This window comes from Entelurus aequoreus, linkage group LG16 (genome assembly GCF_033978785.1).
Source record: "Entelurus aequoreus isolate RoL-2023_Sb linkage group LG16, RoL_Eaeq_v1.1, whole genome shotgun sequence".
In the NCBI taxonomy this organism is placed as follows: Eukaryota; Metazoa; Chordata; class Actinopteri; order Syngnathiformes; family Syngnathidae; genus Entelurus; species Entelurus aequoreus.
In genome coordinates this window covers 26,417,622-26,430,480 of record NC_084746.1, presented here as the reverse complement: position 1 = coordinate 26,430,480, position 12,859 = coordinate 26,417,622, and the positions used below count along the sequence as shown (strand labels likewise).

The 12,859-nt window shown below is 39.6% G+C and overlaps 1 protein-coding gene across 6 annotated transcripts in view; it reads left to right on the top strand.

Annotated features, from left to right (window-relative positions):
- LOC133630768 (adhesion G protein-coupled receptor L2-like) overlaps nt 1-12,859 on the top strand; it is a 245,338-nt gene that overhangs the window by 110,843 nt on the left and 121,636 nt on the right. For all 6 annotated transcript variants that reach the window (XM_062022490.1, XM_062022488.1, XM_062022491.1 and 3 more), the window contains exon 3: nt 3,994-4,207. In XM_062022490.1, the coding sequence (XP_061878474.1) occupies nt 3,994-4,207 (214 nt within the window). The remainder of the gene's footprint in view (nt 1-3,993; nt 4,208-12,859) is intronic.

The following is a 12,859-nucleotide window of genomic DNA, read 5'->3' as shown; positions in this document are numbered from 1 at the left end:
TCCGATGGCATGTCAGTATTTGGAGTAAAATAATAGAAAAATAGAGGGATGAATAATGTATAGATGAACATGAACATTTAACATTTATAACGTTTATCTTTATTGAAGATTCTTGTTGGTGAAGATGGTGAGGAGGGGAGGAATTGAATTCAATCAATCAATCAAAGTTTATTTATATAGCCCTAAATCACAAGTGTCTCAAAGGGCTGCACAAGCCACAACGACATCCTCGGCTCAGATCCCACATCAGGGAAAGGAAAAACTAAACCCAGTGGGATATAATGAGAACCCCCCCAGACAACTTTGTACCAACTGTAATCTTTTAATGATAGACATAGGGAGGCCCGAAAATAACATGTTACAGTAATCGAGACGAGACATAACGAACACATTTATAATGATCTCAATATTGTTTCTCACCATCATCATAAAAGTGCTGACATTCACATCTTTTTTTGGTCCCATGGTGGCTTATTTTGCAGTAATACTCAATACATAAAAGTGCAGAGACTGAGTTAAAGGCCTACTGAAATGAAATGTTCTTATTTAAACGGGGATAGCAGATTCATTCTATGTGTCATACTTGATCATTTTGCGATATTGCCATATTTTTGCTGAAAGGATTTCGTAGAGAACATCGACGATAAAGTTCGCAACTTTTGGTCGCTGATAAAAAAAGTCTTGCCTGTACCGGAAGTAGCGTGACGTCGCAGGTTGAAGGGCTCCTCACATTTCCCCATTGTTTACACCAGCAGCGAGAGCGATTCGGACCGAGAAAGCGACGATTACCCCATTAATTTGAGCGAGGATGAAAGATTCGTGGATGAGTAACGTGAGAGTGAAGGACTAGAGTGCAGTGCAGGACGTATCTTTTTTCGCTCTGACCGTAACTTAGGTACAAGGGCTCATTGGATTCCACACTTTCTCCCTTTTCTATTGTGGATCACGGATTTGTATTTTAAACCACCTCGGATACTATATCCTCTTGAAAATGAGAGTCGAGAACGCGAAATGGACATTCACAGTGACTTTTATCTCCACGACAATACATCGGCGAAGCACTTTATCTACGGAGCTAACGTGATAGCATCGTGCTTAAATGCAGATAGAAACAAAAGAAATAAGCCCCTGACTGGAAGGATAGACAGAAGATCAACAATACTACCAAACACTGGACCTGTAACCACACGGTTAATGCTGTCCAACCTGGTGAAGCCTAGCAATGCTGTTGCTAACGACGCCATTGAAGCTAACTTAGCTACGGGTCCCCGACAGAGCTATGCTAAAAACATTAGCTATCCACCTACGCCAGCCCTCATCTGCTCATCAACACCCATGCTCACCTGCGTTCCAGCGATCGACTGCGCGACGAAGGACTTCACCCGATCATCAATGCGGTCGGCGGCTAGCGTCGGATAGTGCGTCTGCTATTCAACTCAAAGTCCTCCTGGTTTTGTTGCTGCAGCCAGCCGCTAATACACCGTTCCCACCTACAGCTTTCTTCTTTGCAGTCTCCATTGTTCATTAAACAAATTGCAAAAGATTCATCAACACAGATGTCCAGAATACTGTGGAATTTTGCGATGAAAACAGAGCTGTTTGTATTGGGATACAATGTGTTCGAATACTTCCGCTTCAACCATTGACGTCACGCGCAAACGTCATCATACCTAGACGTTTTCAACCGGAAGTTTCCCGGGAAATTTAAAATTGCACTTTATAAGTTAACCCGGCCGTATTGGCACGTGTTGCAATGTTAAGATTTCATCGTTGATATATAAACTATCAGACTGCGTGGTCGGTAGTAGTGGGTTTCAGTAGGCCTTTAACAACGGGTGGGATTTTGTTTTGGTTGGGCATTAGATTTTGCGCTGTATGATAATTGAGACGGTATATGAAAACCAGGGCAATGTTTTATCAAAAAATAATCCTAGGAAAAGTAGGGGGTATGATCCGGGCCGGGAATGACACCGTACCGGCCCCTGAGTTCAGTTCAAAACTAGGGAGACAAACATTTTTGCAACAAATGCCTAAAATCACTAAAATTGTTGTATAGAAAAACTTAGACCACTGTAAACACATCGGCAGATTCTTGCATAGACTTTTTAACATTGCTAACAGACATAGAACACTGGGGTTCAAACTTGTGATTTACATAACTGAGGCGTTCCTCAAGGCACCCCTTCAAGTCATCTTTTTTTTGGCAGTTACACATTATGTGTTGCTGTAACTTGTTTATTTCAGATGCAGTCAGTAGTCATTTATTAAACTTCTTTAGTTATAATAGTGGTGTTCCTCGATATTTCATTTGAGGTCCTCTCTTTTTCATCATTAAGGCTATTTAACTGGTGGCCCGTAAGTTCAGGTTAAATATTTTGTCATAGACTCACATTTCTGCAGTAGAATTTTAAAAACACGAGAGTTCTGTCATATATATGATCTTTAAGTAGCTTTTTGCAGAAGGTCCTTAAAAACAGCTGAGCATTCCTTTAACTCTGACAAGAGAAATTAACCAAAAGGAAATTTCTATTTTAGAGGACGATGCTTCTTCAGAATAGACATAATAAGACTTATAGCGAAGGGAGAAGTGCAGGTTTCTGGAAATTTGGCCCCCAAAACAATTTAGTTGAATATCCCTGGCCAGTTACTAAGACATGGAAAAGGATATGATTGAATGAGTTCTGCTTCTTCATACACCTTTTCACATATGTTGAATTCGATTTATGCTTTATTGCACTCCTTCAAAAAACCGAACGGGTGCTGCGACTTTTGTCTTTACAAGCGAGTATTTTGAACAGCGCACGTTTGGCAGACATCTGTGTTTGCCACAGTGACAGACGGACGTAAAATGTCATTAGAACCGAGGCAGGCACAGCGGGCTGAAATGACTTGCAGACGCAGGGGTCGGCCTTTTAGTGGGAGGAATTTCAAGCCGGAATCACTTCAAACTTTGAACATTTCAAACAATCCTAATTGCGTCGGGCTCCGACTGTCAAAAGTGTGAAGATAATTAGAGTGAGGGAGCAAAATGAACCTGGGGTGGCTAATGTTAGTACACGACAAAGCTCGGGAGCCAATGGGGCTACGGAGAAAGGTAAGAGACTGAAAGGAGGGCTAATTAGGAGAGAGCGCAGCAGAAAATACCGACGCTGGCTGCCCCCTCGGGGGCCCGCGATTGCGGCAAACAACGGCGATTATTGACAGTTCATGCAGCTCTCTGCTTGCATGTCCTAAATGGAACACATTTGCATGTTCTACTTAGATTCCACCTAATTCTTTCTTCAGACTTGCAGACAGCTGCATTTTCAAAACTTTGGATAATTTCCACCCCAGATAATAGATTTTTGTATTCCTTTCTTACATTTCCCCTCACATTTCCATAACTACTCTTTGCAAAGCAGCGTTTTATTATTCAGACAAGAGAAAAGTTCAGTAATAGCCCATTTCACTCTAATGTCCTGGAAGGAGGGTCATTTTTGAGTGAAAAAGCTCATTTTCCCCCTTAGCGCACTTATTTGGCTGCCCTCCCGTCTTCGCTTTTCCACGTATGGATTTTTCATAGTCCTCCCTTCGATTGACGACACTGTAAAAACGATTATTTTACACTCCATTCTTGCGAGATTTAGCCCTTTTCTCTATTTGGCTTTGCAGAGTAAGAAAAGCAAACAAAAACAAACTCTGTCCTTAGGTCCGAGGTTTGGCTTTGCAATCGATGCTCTCCTGAGGGTGGCCATCTTGATGCACTGTATTTTACGAGGTTATCGTTCGTCTCCAGTGACTTAGACTTGATTTTTTAGCCAACAATTTAAGTGTTGTCTTTTCTTAGGCTTGTGTTGCCTTCTGTGACCTCTCCCTTGGAGCTTTGGTAAACACGGATGCCTGTTGCCTATTGCTTTTACGGCTTTTCATTGCATGATTTGAGGCCGGACCGGGCTTAAGCAGAGGTCGTAAATGATTTGCTCAGAGTTTCCTTTCCGTCTTTGTCGTCCTCAGGGTTCAGCCGCGCCGCCTTGCCTTTCGGTCTGGTCAGGCGGGAGCTCTCGTGCGAAGGATACGCAATCGATCTACGCTGCCCTGGGAGTGATGTCATCATGATCGAGACAGCCAACTATGGGCGGACTGATGATAAAATCTGTGACGCCGACCCGTTCCAGATGGAGAACACCAACTGCTACCTCCCCGATGCCTACAAGATTATATCACAAAGGTAAAATCGTGGGTCACAAACAAAATACACAATCACTTTTTTGCTCCATCAGCTAGTAGGATCCCAATGAGCTGTGTTGGATGTTTTAATATTTTAATATCTCCTTTCACAAGGCCCAATTGCTGTTCTGTATGCCACTGATCAGGACCATATTGTTTTTTTGTTTGTTTGAATTAATTTCAAACATGTATATGGTTTAATTATTATAAATTTAATCTTAACATATTTTTAAAAAAATTCTGACATGTCTGAAAAACAATGCTTATTTAATCGCACCCTTTTACAGCAATTACTAACACATATGTTCACTTCCTGTTCCTATTTTGTAACCCAATTTATGAAAATTAATTCTAAATACAACAGTTAATTTTATTAAATAGTTCAGTCAGTTATGATTCAGGCAGCACGGTAGCGCAGAGGGGTTAGTGCGTCTGCCTCACAATACGAAGGTCCTGAGTAGTTGTGAGTTCAATCCCGGCCTCGGGATCTTTCTGTGTGGAGTTTGCATGTTCTCCCCGTGACTGCGTGGGTTCCCTCCGGGTACTCCGGCTTCCTCCCACCTCCAAAGACATGCACCTGGGGATAGGTTGATTGGCAACACTAAATGGTCCTTAGTGTGTGAATGTGAGTGTGAATGTTGTCTGTCTATCTGTGTTGGCCCTGCGATGAGGTGGCGACTTGTCCAGGGTGTACCCCGCCTTCCGCCCGATAGTAGCTGAGATAGGCTCCAGCGACCCCAAAGGGAATAAGCGGTAGAAAATGGATGGATGGAGTTATGATTCACTTAATGATGTCTCATTTTTAATTAGATTCAAGATGTCTATCAGAATTCTAAAACAGCCTCTTAAAGTGAATCATATTAGTACATCGCTAGACGCCTTTGCTTAAATCATTCCATAATTTAATCCCACATACTTTTAGGGCTGGGCGATATGGCGGAAAACTGTATCACGATATACGTTTTACAGGACGAGGAATAGCTAAACATGCTTCACTACACACTGTAGAAGGATACAATAGCTCACAGCTAACAGGCTAGCGCTCCTCAATGTAAACAAATGCCATGGGTGGATTGACACCGGACATCCACTGTAATGATACCAAGTACAAGAGCATATCTATTCGATACTAAAATAACAATTTTTTTTTTCAATGTAATATTTATAAACTCAGGAAATATGTCCCTGGGACACATGATAATTTTAATAATGACCATTGTTTGATCGATACCCAAATTTGTGGTATCATCCTAAACCTATGTAAAACATCCAAACAACAGAAGAATAAGTGATTTTTACATTTTAACAGAAGTGTAGATGGAACATGTTAAAACAGAAAAATACCAGATATTAACAGTAATTGAACAACTAGATTAATAATCAATTTTCTACTGCTTGTTCCTCATAATTTTGAAGAAAAAAAAATAGAATGATAAATGACAAAATATGTTACTGCATACGTCAGCAGCCAAATTGTTCGGTTGCTTACTTACTAATAAAAGACAAGTTGTCTAGTATGTTCACTATTTTATTTAGGGACAACATTTGGTTTTTGAATGCAATAAGAAACATGTGTTTAGTGTACCGTAACATTTTTTGTTAAAATAAAGCCAATAATGCAATATTTTTTTGAGGTTGTATTCTTCCTCTTTTACATCTATAAATTCAAAAAAATCAATGAATTTCAATATTTTTGATTCAATATTTAAAGGGTTTGTGTGTTCTCTATATTTAACATTATGTATTACTCATATTTCACATTGCTATTATTATATTATTATAAGTATTATCAGAGCCATTACAAAAGTAAAACCCCAGACTATTCCCACTCTGCCGTGTAGAAAGTAATGCATATTAAACAGTCCCTTCAGTATTTTGCAGACTTTTTAGTAATTGCTCTGGCCTGAAATATATGAATTTGCAACAGCTTTTTTTGAATGTTTCGGCAAAAGTTGTGATGTTATGAGGCTTATTTTTTTTCAAAAACATTAATTCAATTTGTGATTTTATGATTTTTTAAATCAATGCTTTAAGTGTTCTTTGTAACCTTAACCTAAAAAAACACAGGAATTAAAAAAAAAAAACACCCATGGAAAACAAATACTTTGATGTTTAATTTGTTTATACCCCACAAACTTAAAATTAGGCACTCGATAGCATTAAAAGCATATACTCAGAGCTCATTGTCAACTTACTGTACTGTTTTAATTATTTATAATTAGTAATAGTAATAATTATTTGTAAATACAGAAAGAAACACTACCATAGGAAAAAAAGTTGCTGACATTCTTTGTATTTTTTACACATGAAAAGTGTTTGTCCATTTTAAAAATGTATTTATGTTCTAACACTTTTAACCCCACACATTAAGAGAATTTGTAATTTGAGCAAACATTTGTGTTGGTAAACGAGAGCCAATAAGAGATTATCATCATACCTCAACATATCTGTCATGTAAATTAGAATCAGTTCTTTAATTGTCCATTCTTGAATAAATAAAGGTGAAATACATGTATAAATGAATAGGAAGTAAGGACATCAGTGAGTTCCAAAAACATTTTCTCTACATTACCCAGAATGCTCAGCGCCATAAACAATAATGGGAAATAAGTCTTAGATACACAGGAAGACGAAAATTGTGCCATTTGATTGACGAAAATGACGATGATTAGCCAAAATGTGCGGGGAAGATATGCGGAGAAGTTGTGGGTATGGGACAAAGTTGTAAGGGCTGCGCATTGTGGCAATCCAAATGTTGTGTTATTATTTGTGTAAAACTGGCATCTAAACATGGTGTAGCACATCTTCTAGAGGCAAGTGCTCCTACAGCAGGAATACAAAGTCTATATTCTTACAAAATACAAACACTGTCAAGACACCAATGTACTGCAGGTAGTTGTGTTCATATCTATTTTGTGTTGAGCTGTTTAAAAAAGCATAATGTTTAAAAAACTATTCATTAAAACAAATGAATTGTCCTGTCATGGTAATAATAATATAGAAAATTATCTGTCCAGGGTACACTTATTAATAATGAAAATTCATATCGGGATTAAAAATTTTAATTGTCTCACAGCCCTAATTTAAACCTGGGTGAAGTCTGGTCTGGGTTTCGTCTGGTTTCATGTTGTTTTGTCATTTCATGTTTTATTTTGAAATGCTGACTCTCCCTCTCGTTTCAGGTCACTTGCCCTCCCTCCTGTTTCCCTGGTCTGACGTCTTTCCTGATTGCGCCCACCTGTGTCACCCTCCCTCATGTGTATAAATGTCTCATCCTCCTTCTGTCCTGTGCCAGAGTGTACTGTCACGACCAGACTAGGACTCTGGACACAGATGCAGGATTACTGAAAACAGTTGTTTATTCTCAGAAGGGGAGGGGTCCAAAACGGGAGAAACAAAACAGGCTATAAAAACAGATCTAACCTGACTACTAAACTAACAAAAATATTAACAACTCAAAACGCTCAGGCTATGGAGGGAAAAAGGGGCTAAAGAACAAAAACTAACAAATACAACAAAAAGCGCTCCAACGGAGGCGATGCTAAGAAGCTAATCTTACCTGACAAAAGGTTACAAAAAAAGAATCTCCCGTTGATCAAAAGTACAAAAAAACGTGGCAATGGCTGTAGACAAGGCTGTGGCAAAGGAACGCTGGAGATACGCACAAGACGATACGAAACACTCTGGCACAGGACAGAAGGAGGATGAGACATTTATACACATGAGGGAAGGTGACACAGGTGGGCGCAATCAGGCAATCAGGAAAGACGTCAGACCAGGGAAACAGGAGGAAGGGCAAGTGACCTGAAACGAGAGGGAGAGTCAGCATTTCAAAATAAAACAGGAAATGACAAAACAACATGAAACCAGACGAAACCCAGACCAGACTTCACCCAGGTGTGACAGTATCAGCATTTCAGCCGCCTGTCATTACATTACGTCGTTATGTGTTTTTGTTCTTTTTTCTTACATTCTTATTGTTGTTTGAACGAAACTTGTTCCCCAGGCTAAAATGTTTTCTTGAATTGTCCCACAATGAGAAATAATATGTAATAAAAACTATATCAAAAAAATAAAAGACAAAAATACAACAAAAGCACTTAATGAAATGAAGCAAGTGATCATGTCATATCATCATGAAGTCATTTTGTTGTCAAGTCTGTTTGCTCTTTTTTCTTACATTGAAATTTTTTTTTTTTTAACAAAATCTAAGCTGTGTGCCGCAAATGACCCCTGGGCCACACTAATCGATATATCCTTTTTTATAATAATCAACCGAATGTAATTTTATCCACTAACACGTCTTAAATAAGTGGGTGTCCTATATTAAAGGGGAACTGCATTTTTGGGGAGAATTTTGCCTATCATTAAGAGAGACAAGACGATAGGTGTTTTTTTTAATGCATTCTAACTTGTAAATAAACATAAATAAAAGTCTGCTTACAATGGAGTCAATGGGAGGTCTTCTATTGCGCCCAAATATCCCTCTTAAAAAACATCCCAAAAGCGCCAACAAAACTCCAATTATATTTCATGATTGATATTAACCAAGTATTAGCGATATTGTTATCATGAGCAGACAAACTATTTTTAGCGGTGATGTGATCAGAGGGAACCAACAGATTGTGCTGCTGTGTTGACATAATCGGCTGGTGAGCTGCTTTCTCGCCTCGGAGCTCGTGAAAGATTATTGTAGATCATCCATAATAATGCCTCTCAGCTTGACAGGAGAAGGATTAAGACATAAACCTACAAATTGGTCAACTTTGGCATCCAATTTACACCCAGAAATGGGGAAAAAGACACAAAAAAAAGCTTGGTCTGCGCTTTGTTTCACCCCCAATTTTTCCCCGCAAAGATATAGTGTCATTCCTCATCTAAATGAGAATATATGAGCATCCTAATGACAGCAGACTTTGTACAGTAAGTGACGTTTTTTTTTATGATGATCAAAATACATAAATAGTACATGTTATTGTGAATGTGCCTGTTAGTACATTACATATATACTTATAGTGTGTATATAAAAACTTAATGGAGGTGTTTGGATGTTTTTTTAGGCGCTTTATAGGCGGAATAGAGCCACTCCCATTGGCTCGATTTTAAGATGACTATTGATCGATTTTATTTACTAGTTCGAATGCATTAAAACAAGCAAAACACATGTTTTCTTGTCTTGTCTAAGGATTGGGAATGATAAGAAAAATTCCTCCCAAAAAGTGAAGTTCCCCTTTAAGGGTGGGGTCCATAGTTGTTGTCAACACCCTAGCATTTCGAATTTATCAAGGTGTCATTTCCCGCAAAAAACAACATCCGTTTGCCAGGAGCCGCTCTTCACACCAGTCCCGTGTTGCTGCCTCCGCGGTTTGAGTGATAATGGTATCGCTCACACAGACTGTGAGTCAGCCCAAGCACCCTCCTAGTTCCCTATCTGGGGCACTGGGCTTGCTTTGTTCAAACACTTGTACCGCATCGAAGTGGCTTTTGCCTTCGGTAGCAAGCAATACTCATCACGCCGCCTTTCATCTCGGTTAGCCTCTCTCACAGGATGTCGCCTCGCTGTCAAACGACTTTGCAGCAACACTTCAGCTAGCCTCCAGAGGTGTGTGTGTTTTTAAAAGGGCACCGGATGAACTATTCACAAATAGAAGCTGAACTTTGCTGCTCACTATCTACTGTACACTCCTGCTTCTCTTCCGCTCGCCCACGCTTTATTACTCCTACAAGATGCCCCAGAAGAGCTCAAGACTCCAGGCCCCGGCGTCGCACCCTGTCGTTCTAAATTCACATCGAGCGTCCCGGCGGCCTCGCACAGGCACATGCTTCTGACAGCGACCGTGCCCCTGAGGTCGGCCGCATCCTGCCATGGTGCACACCTCATCTGTTGACAAGTTAAACTCTCGCTCGCCGAGGAAGCCGCACTTCAAATATAATCCCTGGCGAAGGTTCACTTGAGTGTGTGAAAAAAAAAAGGCACTGAGAAGAGCCGTCACCACAAAGCCTTAACCAGAATTATCCTAATGATAACAATCAGTGGGAGCGGGCTCCTGACTGTAATTGAGGATGATGTGATAACAACAGCCCAAAAGCTTGGGTCAACTTCTGTAAGTCCTGCGAGTTTCTCATTTGAAAAAAAGAGGTTTTCGTGACTAAAAGATCAGCTAAGACCGAATTGCGCAAAAACGGAAGCAATTTGCGCTGGAACTTGCAACCTTCTTTATGGTGACTTGTTTTGTAGGGTAGGCAATAAAAAAGTGCAGCGATTAAGTCAAAGACACATGGGGTAGGGTTGTACGGTATAGTACCGCGATACTAATGAATCATATTCGGTACTATACCACCTCTGATAAATACCGGCCATCCACCACTCCCGCGCCCCCCTCGTCGTCACGTCGTGTCATTGCTGGTTTACAAGCAGAGGAGCATGTTTGGTAGAGCACAATCACAGAGTACTTACAAACTAACACAGTGTGTAGACAGAAAAGGGAGAACAGACGCATTTTGGCTTAAAAACTAACATTAAAGGTGAAGCTATAACACTGAAACACCGTCAGGAAGAGGTGCTTTAAGACATGGCTAGCTAGCTAGCGACTAAAGTCCATCCGCAGTCTGCAGTGTTTCAGCTACTTCTAAATCACTAATCCTCGCCTCCATAGCAACGAATAAAATACCATCCCTGCAGGACGAAGAATAGCTAAACATGTTTCATTACACACCGTAGCTCACCGGCGTCAAAATGTAAACAAACACCTAACATCCACTGTAAAGATACCAAGTACAGGAGCGTATCAAGTCGATACTACCGTATTTCCTTGAATTGGCGCCGGGAATATGGTATTCGCATGCCTCGAATTACAGCCGGGTCAAACTCGTTTCACAAAATAATTAGCGCATGCTTGGCACTTCCGCCGGTTCAAATACGAGTCATTAAATGACTCCCGCCTCCTGGTGGTAGAGGGCGCTAGTGATCCTTCTTGCGACTGCTGGTACTGCAGAAGAGTGCTGCAGAAGAAGACAACCAAGAGTGCACAGCCATTGTTTGCTTGGACTTTTACCATGGAGGATTACATATCTAAAATAAAACAGTTTTCTAAACTGGACTTTCAAATGAAGCAGGAGGTAATACTTAAAAGGAAGATCTCCATCGAGACAGAGAGGCTTTTAAAACTGAAGAAAGATAAGGACGACTTCTATATCGATGCTTTTCTTCAAAAGGAGCTGGCATGGACTCATTTATACCTAAAGGTAAGACAATAATAAAAAATGTTTTATTAAATGTGCTTTTCATGATAAGGTAAGCGCCGGAGTGAGAAGAGGTTTTAAAATAATTAGCGCATGCTTGGCCATCCCGCAGGCTTCTGGTAAGCGCCGGAGTGACAGGAGGTTTTAAATTAATTAGCGCCCCTGCGGCTATTGAAGGAAATACGGTACTATGATTACGTTGATATTTTTTGGCATCACAACATCTTCTTTCGGTTTTTTTAAATTTATATTATGTTTATAAACTCAGGAAATATGTTCCTGGACACATAAGGACTTTGAATATGACCAATGTATGATCCTGTAACTACTTGGTATCGAATCGATACCCAAATTTGTGGTATCATCCAAAACTAATGTAAAGCATCCAAACAACAGAGGAATACGTTATTATTACATTTTAGCAGAAGTGTAGATAGAACATGTTAAAAGAGAAAGTAAGAAGATATTAACAGTAAATGAACAAGTAGATTAATAATTCATTTTCTAACACTTGTCCTTAATAATTTTGACAAAATAATAGAATGAGAAATGACACAAGATGTTACTGCTTACGTCAGCAGCGAAATTAGGAGCCTTTGTTTGCTTATTTACTACTAAAAGACAAGTTGTCTTGTATTTTCACTATTTTATTTAAGGACAAACTTGCAATAAGAAACATATGTTTAATGTACTGTAAGATTTTTTGTTAAAATAAAGCCAATAATAAAAATTTTTGTGGTCCCTTTTTATTTAGAAAAGTACTGAAAAGTATCATAATAATTTTGGTACCGGTACCAAAATATTGATATCGGAACAACACTACATGGGGGTTCCTTGTCCTCTCCCCTCTCGATTCTGTAGAATAAAACGACTAGTTTGTTGCGCGCAATATTTGGCCGCAAGATCACCAAGACAATATTCGAAAACGAGGGCGAACTTTTGGTTGAAAAGTGGGGCATAGGAAAATCGAGGTACCACTGTACATCACATTAAGACACGGCCAATAAAAACCACAGGACAATAGCACCAAGACAAACCCAGCAAGTAAGATTGCGGAGTGTTGAGACAATTGGAAGTCTGCAGTAAAATGCAGTTCAGTTAGGCTTCAAAGTATTCACCAGAGTCCCATTTTGTGCAAATGCACAAAGATAGCCCTTCAAAGAATTGGGTTGTTTCTAGAAACACACTGAAATCTAAATCCATGATGCTAGTTGTTGTTCTAATTTCCTTCCGTAAGGATTACAGTCGTCCCTTGTTTATAATATATAATTGGTTCCAGGCGTGATGATGGTAGACAACATTTTGCGAAGAATGATTGTTATCTAAAATCAAATATTTCCATAGGTAGAGCATAAAAAAGTTTACGACCTTCTGAATATGTTTTTAAAATAATTAGAGCCAGCTATACATG